This window comes from Patiria miniata, unplaced genomic scaffold (genome assembly GCF_015706575.1).
Source record: "Patiria miniata isolate m_02_andy unplaced genomic scaffold, ASM1570657v1 HiC_scaffold_11, whole genome shotgun sequence".
In the NCBI taxonomy this organism is placed as follows: domain Eukaryota; kingdom Metazoa; phylum Echinodermata; class Asteroidea; order Valvatida; family Asterinidae; genus Patiria; species Patiria miniata.
In genome coordinates this window covers 7,949,796-7,961,836 of record NW_024037049.1, presented here as the reverse complement: position 1 = coordinate 7,961,836, position 12,041 = coordinate 7,949,796, and the positions used below count along the sequence as shown (strand labels likewise).

General features: G+C 45.1%; 1 protein-coding gene across 1 annotated transcript; it reads right to left on the bottom strand.

The window, feature by feature from the left end:
- Positions 1 to 4,023: 4,023 nt before the first annotated feature.
- On the bottom strand, positions 4,024 to 5,112 carry LOC119741178 (ATP-dependent DNA helicase PIF1-like). The gene has a single exon (XM_038216890.1). The coding sequence runs from the start codon at positions 5,110 to 5,112 to the stop codon at positions 4,024 to 4,026; it is 1,089 nt and encodes a 362-aa protein (XP_038072818.1).
- Positions 5,113 to 12,041: the final 6,929 nt, after the last annotated feature.

Sequence of the window (12,041 nt, the reverse complement as noted above, 5' to 3'; positions counted from 1 at the left end):
TTAGGGTCTGGTGTGACTTATATATGGTGGGCCTGGTGTGCCCTATTCATGGCTGGGTCTGGTGCCCTATGTACCAGGGTCTGGTTTAATTTCCCGAATTTTTGTGTGACCGAGGGATTTCCCTGAAGTGTTTACCATACTTTTCATGAGAGTGTAATTCTTTAAGAGTAATGCGTGGGCAAATTATGTCCCCTGAATCCTACCAAATTGAAAACCGCAGCATTATGTGCGATGTAGGCCCAAGTTACCCTAACGACACTTTTCATATTGCAATGTCAATGGGAAAACGGCAGCCTATGAACAGACTTTTGAGAACAGTTTTGTTCATCATGCAATATTCTTTCTAAATATTGTTTTTCAATTTACTTCCGAATTCAGTGTTTAAATCAAACACATTTGAATCGCGCACAACATAGGCCTATATTTCTTGTCATGTTTATCCATACCAATATAAATCTTTGCTTAAGATAAACATCACAGTGCTAAAGTTTTACAAATCAGTAACTTACCTTCATTGATGCAAGCTCAAACTGCTTGATAGGACTGCTTGGAATGATAGGACTGCTTGGAATGATAGGACAGCTTGGAATGATAGGACAGCTTGGAATGATATGACAGCTTGGAATGATAGGACTGCTTGGAATGATAGGACTGCTTGGAATGATAGGACTGCTTGGAATGATATGACAGCTTGGAATGATAATGACAGCTTGGAATGATATGACAGCTTGGAATGATAGGACTGCTTGGAATGATAGGACAGCTTGGAATGATAGGACTGCTTGGAATGATAGGACTGCTTGGAATGATAATGACAGCTTGGAATGATAGGACTGCTTGGAATGATAGGACTGCTTGGAATGATAGGACTGCTTGGAATGATATGACAGCTTGGAATGATAGGACTGCTTGGAATGATATGACAGCTTGGAATGTTATGACTGCTTGGAATGATATGACAGCTTGGAATGATAGGACCATGGGCGGAGATCCCGGGGGGATGGGGGGATATCCCCCCACCTTTTGACCAGGGGGGGATGACCAATGTAATCATCCCCCCACTTTTTAAAGGCAGGCGTACTGATTTGGGCAGGGTCCGTAACTTGCCAATACCCCTTGACAGGCCAGCACCACGCAGCCCAGCAAGTGCAAGTGTCGTTCGCTTACCGTAATTTTCGGAATATAAGCCGCCCTGTGTATAAGCCGCAGCGCTCCAAAAACTTCAGAATAAGATTCAGGCCACAGCGTATAAGCCGCACCATCGTATAAGCCGCACCATTTTATGTACATGTATTAATTAGCAGAGGATTATAAACAGGACCGCCGCAACAACTCTCTCATGCATGCAGTGGCGTAGCCACCGGGGGGGGGGGGGGGGGGGGGGGGGTTTGCGACCGCCTCCCATGAAACCTTGTCGCCCCCCAGTTGCCCCCCCCCCCACTGAGATTTTGAATTTCTAAAAAAATTATCATTGATCTAAATCTAAATAGTCGCGAATGATCCACATGATGACCACTGAGAAACGACCCTTCGACCGGCAACCGCGGACCAGTAAGCTTACAACCGGCGTTACATAGCGCATAATGATAATCTAAAATGCGTATTAACACCCACTGCACTGCTCGCTAACACCACGGAACACGGATTATAGACAGGTGGTCCGTGGTTCACACAGTTTCAGTCAGCGATATCACGCAAATCGGCCACGCACAAACTTTTTCCTCCATTGATATAAGCTAAATAATAATAATAGACCAATTAAAATTCCTTTAAATCAGTGGCGTAGCTGGGGGGGGGGGCAACAGCCCCCCCATGAAACCTTGTCGCCCCCCCAGTCGCCCCCCCCCCCACTGAGATTTAGAGTTTCTAAAAAACTTATCATTGATCTACATGACGCCATGGGCGTCAATCCAGGGGGGACAGGGGGACTGGTCCCCCCCCCTTTTTTTGAAGGGTGGGGGACACAATATCAAATGTCCCCCCCCCCCAGATTTTTGAACTCGTGTCTCATTTACAGGGCCCTATTATGTACTACAATATATCTTTTGCTTAGAAAATATTGGTTAAAGTGGTCAGAAATTGCCTCAGATAGCACCACAGAGCATTTAGAATCCAACATTTTTCGGGGCCCTTAAGCGGGCCCCGAACCCCACGCCTATAGCTCAGAATTCTGGTAGCTGATTCCATGACTCCAACCTTGAAAATGAAACCTTGTCGCCCCCCCCCAGTCGCCCCCACCCCCCCCCCCCCCCCCACTGAGATTTTGAGTTTCTAAAAAAATTATCATTGATCTACATGATGCCATGGGCGTCAATCCTGGGGGGACAGGGGGACTGGTCTGCCCCCCCTTTTTTTGAAGGGTGGGGGACACAATATCAAATGTCCCCCCCCCCCCAGATTTTTGAACTTGTGTCTCATTTACAGGGCCCTATTATGTACTACAATGTATCTTTTGCTTAGAAAATATTGGTTAAAGTGGTCAGAAATTGCCTCAGATAGCACCACAGAGTATTTAGAATCCAACATTTTTCGGGGCCCTTAAGCGGGCCCCGAACCCCACGCCTATAGCTCAGAATACCAATAGCTGATTCAATGACTCCAACCTCGAAAACGATGTTCAAATAATTATCTTTAGCTAAGAAAATATTAGTTAAAGCATGGAGGAAAAGTGGTAAGAATATGCTTCATATCACACCACAGAACATCTAGAATCCAATTTTTTCGGGGCCCTTAAGCAGTCCCCGAACCCCCACGCTGCAAGGGCTTCGCGCTTCGCGCTCGCATCAGTTCTGATCAAGGTATGTCCCCCCCCCCCCACTTTTGAGAAGCGATTGACACCCCTACATGATGCCCCCCCCCATGAAATGTTCCAGCCCCCCAGCGTCCCCCCCCCCCCCCACTGAAAAATTCCTGGCTACGCCACTGTCGTCAGGTATACATCATTGTCCACCATATGTTTTCATAGGTTTTGTAGAGTGTAGACCAAATCGCATTCTAATCATACATGTACCTTTAATACCAAAATGCATCTAGGCATTATTTTGCATTAATTATTTTGTAAATAATTATACTCAAAATAATGCATAGGCATTATTTGTGTTGCTAGGTGACCAGAGCTCCATTGTGCAAAGATAGCTTAGGCCAACACTTCCAAATACATTGGATGAGAAATTTTAGTTTTGAAGATCTTTTGTATTTGTTAATGCTTGAAGGTGTTAATTATTGTCATTTATTGCAATTCAAGCTCAAGAAAAGGTTGAATTTTGACACCATTTTGCACCTGAAATTGTGTAAACCCCAGGGGCTCCGGGGGGGGGGGGGGGGGGGGGGTGGTTACCTCAACCCCTAGCAAGGGCTTTGCGCCTGCATCCCACCAGGGGGCCCTTAAGCAGTTTCTTGGACCCTGTGCCGTGTCGTGTTCCACATAAGGATGGCCATTCATAAATCATCCCCCCCACCTGTAACAAGAAATCTCCGCCACTGGATAGGACTGCTTGGAATGATAGGACAGCTTGGAGTGATAGGACTGCTTGGAATGATAGGAACACTAAGAACATAAACCAAGAACACAATAACAAAATGCGTGGCATTGTTCATTATACACACTTTTGTACGCGCACGCGATTGGTGGGTAACGACGGTGTAAGCACGGCGGGAAATTTGCCTGAAAACTAAGTCTGAGTGCATTAATTTATGCACACTTATGTATAGCGTTATGCAAAAAATGGTATAAAAATAGACACAAATTATTTTTCTTGCCGTGCTGCACCCGTGTTTAACGATTTTCTTCTAAATATGAGCAAATTTTGCAGCAGTGCGTTTCTGATTCAAGATTTCCTGGTCACATCAATTGCAGGAAATACACACTTGTAAGTGTGCTTATGGTGTAAGTGTTGTGTATCTTTTTTTAAAATACAAACACAGCAATGAAAAATGTACAGTGGTACAATAATTATATGGGAACATAACTGTAACAACTACATGTATTAACATGAGCTGAGGTACCAGAGCGCCTTTCTATCTTTATGTTGTCAAGACTTCTTGATAAACAACATTGCTGAGAAAACGGCGCTTCTTCTTTGTCTCTTCATCTAAAGCAAGAATGCGAAGGCTGCTTGAAGTGCCAACCCAGCTGGCCGCCACGTAGAACTGACCGTGGCTGAAGAAGTCTCGCATGCAGAAGACCCGAACACGGTGTAGCAACTGCCCCTGAGATTTGTTGACGGTCATGGCAAAGCAGGGTCTCACTGGAAACTGTCGACAACGTAGAGTGAAAGGGAAGATCTCAGATGGTGAGAGGGTGATGCGTGGAATGAGGAGTGTGCGTCCAGCGTTTATACCAACCACAGATTGTGCAACCAAGAGATGGGGCAGGATTTGATTGATGAGATACCTTGACCCATTGCAGTGTCCTTTGTGCTGGTCGAAGTTTCGAAGTAGCATGATCACCATTCCCACCTTTAGAGTGATACGATGGGGAGGCATACCAGACGGGCAGAGGGTATTTAAAAATTCAGTCGGGTACATATGGTGACTGTCAGACTCTGCTGTGTCAACACTGCTGCAAACAGACTCCTCTCCTGGAAAGATATTTGTCATGTGCTCGTTGACCTTGTCAACCTCGGAGTTGGTTGGGCACAGTATGACACGCTCACATAGCCACGTGGGGTTGGCAAAGTTCGTGTGGATGTCCTCATACACCCAATTGACAATGTCCTTGAGTGTGTCACTGGGAAGAGTGAGCGATTTGTTGAGTTCAATAGCAAATTCACCTTCCTCTGGAACCACAGAGATTTTGCCCTCGCCAAGGTTCAGCAGGTAATCGGCAAAATGGGCTTCGTCTTGTTGCTGTCCAGCAGCCTGCCTGATTCTCATGTTGTGAGTAAGACGCAGAATCTTGACGTTTCTCCACAGGTATGAGCTCTTTAAGCATCTTCCTACTATCTCAGTGCGATTGCCATGTGGCACGACGGTAAGTATCTGCCTCCAGTCACCGCTGAAAACCATTGTAATGCCACCAAATGGTTTCTGAGAAGCTCGCAGCCACTGGAATGTGCAATCTGCTGCCTCTAATGCGTGGCGGTCCATCATTGACACCTCGTCTACCACCATGACATGCGTTATTCTGATGAGTGCTGCAGTGCTGTCGTCTTCGCTGATGTTGCAAGTGGACTCGTCAGTGAGAATGAGAGGGCACCTGGTTCTACTATGAAAGGTGGTCCCTTTAAGTAGGAGGGTAGCGGCGATGCCACTTGCAGCTGTTGCAAGGGCTACCTTGCCCTGTGCTCAGACTTTGTTGAGGATGTGGGACAATGTGAATGTTTTCCCAGTTCCACCACTTGCATCAACTGCGATCATCTTGCCAAGTTTCTGTTGCACGCTGTCCATCACTGCATTGACAACAACACGCTGTTCATCATTAAGAAGGCCCTCTGTCTGAGCTATGTGTGCCTCCAGCTCGGGTATGTTGTGGTCTATCTCATTCTAGATGATGCGGGGAATGCGTGGCTGAATGTGAACTGGATCAGGCTCAGGGAGGCCGAAGTTTTTGCTGAGCGTAAAGACGTGCCTCTCAACTTGGTCCTTCAGTTCGAGCAGCACTTGACTCACAATACCTTCATCTGGTTCATTGACACCCGCTTCGTGCATGAGGTCCTCGCACAGCACACGTTTGTGCTTTTCCCAGAACTGCAAGTGTTCCCCTCTGACAACAAACATGAGCATGTTGGCAAATACGCACCGCCGGGCCAAATGTGATGTTCGAAGCCTCCTCCATTACAGCATTCACCTCCTCTTCGTTATCAACAATGCCATGTGCGATGCAGGCTGCCAGATAGGTACCCATGACCCTGTTGCCAACGCGTCGAATGTCTTGGAAGGATGTTGGCCCAGGCAGACGGTACAGTAGGATGCGGAGATAATATAGCTCTGCAGCTGCAGTATGAGGGCTGTAGGCAATAAGAGGGAGTCGTCTGCCATCCGGTCGTTGTGAGAACTAAGTCTTTTCTTTCGCAACTGAAATGTCTTTCGCAAGTAGGTGAAGTGTTGAAATACATCTGGATACACAACATGTCGCATGTGTGGGTGTTGAATCATGGCATCGTAGAAGGCAGTGAGTGTGGTTGCAGGGGGCACTGAGTCGCTTGCGTTGAATGGGGAAGTCGCAGATGCGCCAGTATGCTTCAGATGCAGTGATGTATCGCCCGAGTTCATATCGCGTGACCTCATCACGTCGTAATGCCTGTCACGTCTCCTCATCTAGTCTGTCTAGTCTGACCAGGCACTGATCTGGTCCCTTTTCAAGGTATTTGTACAGGTACTTCACACTGGTGATAGCACAAACGATCTCAAGGTTGATGTGGGCATTGTACCGGAGTAGAATATATGGATTGTAAGGCACAACCCATGCGTTGTTGACTGATACGTTGACGCCTCCTCGGATTGTCTTCATGATTGGAGCACCAGGTGCTGTTTCTGCCTGTCTCCTGTAAAGAGGATAGCTTTCTTCAGAGAAGCTTGTCTTTTCTCGCAGGACCTTCGGATAGTGCTTTGTACACTTCTGGTCTGCCATGCAGGGGCTGGCATTGTTCCATTCCCCGCATGGACCGTGAATCATGTTCGGGATTGGTGTTGCTGTTAGGAATCTTGGCAGAGACCACGCGATCAATATCTGTCGAGGTCCTGGGTTTGTCGCAAGGTACCATGGTCAGGAGCATGTGAATATGTGGAAGGTGGCGCTTTTGCGTTTCCTTCACCATCACGTAGGCGTCCACGTGCCCCACGATGTCGTGCTTGAGGAGGTCTGTGAGGAGAGCTTCTACTTTCATGTTGAACACTCTAGCGATGATGTCAGGTCTCTGATGGGCTGGTTGACTCTCAAAAAGCGATCCTGTGATTTCTGGCCACTTGGGGTTGCAGGTGAAGGTCAAGAAGAAATCAGGTTTTCCCTTGATTCTGACCAAGGCCATTGCATCCTGGAACTCCTTGGCATACCACCATGGTGAGCCATAAATTGACGGCGGCAGGATGGTGAGGGGTCCAGGTAGCATCTCAGCATCACTGTTTAGGGCATCAACAATTACCTTGTACTTTTCAGCCTTGATGGACCAATTTTGGCCATCATGTCGCATACGTACTGCTGTGTCAGTTTCCCACCACGAAGAAGTAGATTGAAGTGCTGAGTAGGGTCTCGTACTTGAAGATGGTAGTGGTAGAATGATGTAGGTGTGATTCCTGCCAGTTCAGTGTGGTATCCCTGGGAACCGCATGGCAGTAGAAGTACGTATGACAATGGGTCATATGCTGGATGCATGGCTTCAATGGTTTGAATTCTTCCTCCACTGAGGTGAAGAGTTACAGCCAGTTTTCCAAACTGCTCTGTCGGCGTTGCTCCTGGAGCAATGACAGCCAACAATATATGGCGCTGGAAGGTTCACTGTGCCACGATGAAGGTTTGTGCGTCGCGTTCGATCTGTTAGGACAATTTTGAGTTCATTGTTGCTGTCATTCTGGGCCACATACTCAATGGCTGATTGGAACTGCTGCAAGTACGGGTTGCACTTGTGAATGGCCTCTTGTGCTCTCAGTAAAAAATCTTCATTGAGGCTGCTGTTGGAGGTGTGGGTACGACGGTATTCAAGCTCATGAACAGGATCGTGGAAGTAGATCTGGGCAAAGAGTGGGGAACGACCCTGCTCTGGAAGAGGAGCAGTAATGTAATGATAAACTTTCCCTTGTATGCAAATCCCAGGATTGAAGCCAGGAATTGGTATCTCTTGAACGCCGATACTGGCCATTGCCAGCGCGTTGTTATACTGTTTGGCCTGCTTTACAAAGTTCTGATTTCGGAAGAGGTGCATGATAGCATCTGGAGGCTGTGGTGGGATTGATCCAGGTTTGGGATTTGTGGGATCGTACGTAAGGTCAATCTTAACAGAGTTGCAGCAGAATCCTTTCCTTTCTTCTCTCCATACAAAGGCACCACAATGTGAGCATTGTGGACATTGATGTATTGAGGTCTTGCTCAGTGTCTGCCTGCAATCCCTATGAAGCTCCTCTTGGAAAAAGTCTGTATCATCATACCGTGCGAGGTCGCGCTTGTCATGGCGTGCCTGCTGCAGTCGCGCACTGTGGACTTGCCGATGGTGCATGGCGTCCCTTGCCTGGCGCTCTGCTCCTATCTGTGGGGTTTCCTGTGCCCTCGCTTCTTGATGGTTCATGGCGTCCCTTACCTGGTGCTCCGCTCGTATCTGGGGGGTTTCCTGCTCTCGCACGAAGTTGTGACGTCGACGGTCACGTGCTTGGCGATGCGCTTGCCGGTGAGGGGTCTCGTTGTGTCGCGCACGGCTGTGGCTTGCCTGATCCTGAGCTAAGCGTGCATGCCGTGCTTTGTCCAACTCAGCTGTACGTCGGTTGGCCTTGCGCATCCGCTCCTGCTCCAGCTGAGCACGGCTATATTTTGGCATGTTAGTGAATGAACCACCCTTAGGCAACGTGCTCAGTCAGCGTGTAGTCGTGAAATCCTGAGGGGGATCAAAAAATAACCAAAGTAAATATTGCTAAAAAGCATACCATAAATTCCCTCTCAATGGAAAAGTTCTTTATACACTTAAAATTACAGTCTATCATTTAAATGCTTTTGAAAAAGTAACAGACAGAATTATTTCATTGATTGTGAGTTGAACAAAACTGTAAAAAAAAAAAAAAATGTGCATTTTTAGCGGGCTCTGCAAATGGACGCTACCTTTAAAACATGTAAAATTCTGCCGGAAGTTCTTAATTCACTTAAAATTACAGTCTATCATTTAAATGCTATCAAGAAAGCAACAGACGTAATTATTTAATTTGATTGTGATTTGTACAAAACTGTAAAAAAGGGGAAAAAAAAAGGGGGGGGGGACCATTTGTAATGTGTTATGAAAGTTTCAAAACTGTTGCATTTTTAGCGGGCTCTGCAGATGGACGCTACCTATAAAGTATAAGGCAAAATGCAGGTGGGAGTTCTTAATACATTTAAAAGTACAGTCCATCAATTAAATGCTATCCAAAAACTAACAGACGTAATTTTTCTTTGATTGTGATTCGCACAAAACTTAAAAAAACAACAACAACATGCAAACATGTACATTTTTAGCGGGTTCAGCAAATGGACGCTACCTTTAAAACATGTAAATTGCTGCCGGAAATTCTTAATTGACTTAAAATTACAGTCTATCATTTAAATGCTATCCAAAAAGTAACAGACGTAATTATTTCATTGATTGTGATTTGTACAAAACTGTAAAAAAAAAAAAGAAAAAAAAAGGGGGAAAAAAAGAGGGACACTGTAATGTGTTATGAAAGTTTCAAAACTGTTGCAGTTTTAGCGGGCTCTGCACATGGACGCTACCTATAAGACATGTGAAATGCTGATGGAAGTTCTTAATACCTTTAAGACATGTTCTGAATACTTATGTTTAAGACAGATGCACATTTGTATAGCGGGCACTACAAATAGACGCTATACCTTAAAGACATGTAAAATGCTGATGGAAGTTCTTAATCTATACTATAATTCAAGGAATCTCTGTCTGTCTGTCTGTCCGCCGATTATCTCCAGAACCGGGCACCGTATGAAGTTGAAAATCGGCGGGTGTATTGCTTGGGACAGCAGAATGTGCAGTGCCAAGTTGAAGTGGTTTGGACGAGCGGTTCTCGAAAAAGCTGCAAAAAAGCAGCATTTTTTTAGCTTCAACGTGGCAGAGTATAGCCTAGAACACGTGCAGTCCTTTTCAATTGTTTACGTCATGTTCGAGCCAAAGCGCGCGTCCTCTCATAGAATAATAAGCCGCGTGAAGAATAATATGCCGTGTCAATCATAGGTATAGTTCTATATCTATGGCGTCAATATACCGCGTCCGCGCATAGAATAGGGTAAATAAACTATGGTACACTTTTCTTCCTCATAATTGTGTGCGTTGTTTGCACGAAAAGTTCTCAAAAACGCAGCGGTCAAGCAATTTGCCCCTCCCGAACAGGCACATTTTCAACTTGCCCCTCCCGAACAGGCACATTTTCGTCCTTTTCAATTGTTTACGTCATGTTTGAGCAAAAGCGCGTGCTTAATATGACGCAACAATGGAAAAAGGACGGGCACATCATGGGGTTCTTTTCAATTGTTTACGTCATGTTCGAGCTAAAGCGCGCGTGCTCAATATGACGCAAACAGTGCAAAAGGGATGGGCACATTGTAGGGCGATAGCACTGCAAACCATGTCTTCGTACGTACATATACGTGAGTGGCATGCACGGGCACATGCATTTTGTAGTCAACTGAGCAACCATCACTGCACTGTATGTAGGCGGTCGACTGAGCAACTCTAATACAATATGGTATCGCCCTACAACTATGCCCTACAGTTGTAGGGCGATACCATATTGTCCAGTAGGGGTAAATATCAGTGCCAGGGGGTTGACGACATTTTGTGCGTTTAACTTGCGAGTGTGCATTCACACCATTGAATAATGTGCGTTGTTTGCACGAGCTGCAGTTCTCAACTGCCCCTTCCGAACACGCACATTTTCGACTGGCCCTGCACTAGTACACTAAAATAAGATAATAAAAGTACAGTCCATCATTTGCATGTTATCCAAAAGGTAACCGATGCTACCTTTAAGACATGTTCTGAATACGTTTAAGACATATTCACATTTGTAATGGGCACTGCAAATGGACGCTACCTTTAAGACATGTTAAATGCTGAGGGAAGATCTTCATACACTTAAAAGTACAGTCCATTATTTTGCATGATGAATGCACTCGGTGATTCAATACGTGAAACAACTTTCCTTAATATGGTCTTCTGAAGGAATGAACTGCTTTCCAAAAAGTAACCAACGTAATTCTGAATATGTTTAAGATATCACAGCGATGTCCGCGAGGGAGAAAATTGAAAAGTATTATTGAACTCACCTGGCAGGTGCACTATCGCGTGGTCCGGTTACGTCGGCGTATATCACACTATGGCGTGGTTTACGTTGTTTACAAATCGTGCAGTATAATCTTGCTCAATTATAGTAGAAGTAGTACACAGAACGTGCAGTATAATCTTGCTCAATTAGAAGAAGTACACAAATCGTGCAGTATAATCTTGCTCAATTATAGTAGAAGAAGTACACAAATCGTGCAGTATAATCTTGCTCAATTATAGTAGAAGAAGTACACAGAACGTGCAGTATAATCTTGCTCAATTATAGTATAAAGAATACATGTGGAACAAAAGTGTGTCATCGTAAATTTTCCATGCGCGGACGCAGCATATTCAATGCGCGGACGCGGCATAAATTACGCATGTAGACGAACCATTCCGTACATTTTAGAGAGGATCCGTGGTTAAACATGACGTAAACAATTGATGGAGCACGCGCGCTTTAGCTTTACATGATGTTAACAATTGAAAAGAACGGCGGTGCGTGGTGTTATGTTCTAAGCTAAAATATACTGCCATGTTAGGCCTCAGAAAATATCACTTTTTTGCCGCTTTTTCGAGAACCCCTCGTCCAAACAACTTTAAACTTGGCACTGCACATTCTGTTGTCCCGAACAATGTACCCGCCAATTTTCAACTTCATACGGTGCCCGGTTCTGGAAATAATCGACGGACAGACAGACAAACAGACAGAGATTCCTGGAATTATAGTAAGGATGTGAAATTGCTTTCAATGATGTATGCTCTGGCTTACATGTAGTTGTTCTTTAATACAAAAAAATAAACAGTGTCGTCATAAAATGTTAGAGCAACCTCTAGCGACAGGTTGTTATAGATGATTATAGATTACATGATGTCATGTCACATGATGTCACGGAAGTTCTTAATTCACTTAAAATAACAGTCTATCATTTAAATGCTATCAAAAAAGCAACAGACGTAATTATTTAATTTGATTGTGATTTGTACAAAACTGTAAAAAAGGAAAAAAAAAAAAGGGGGGGGGACCATTGTAATGTGTTATGAAAGTTTCAAAACTGTTGCATTTTTAGCGGGCTCTGCAGATGGACGCTA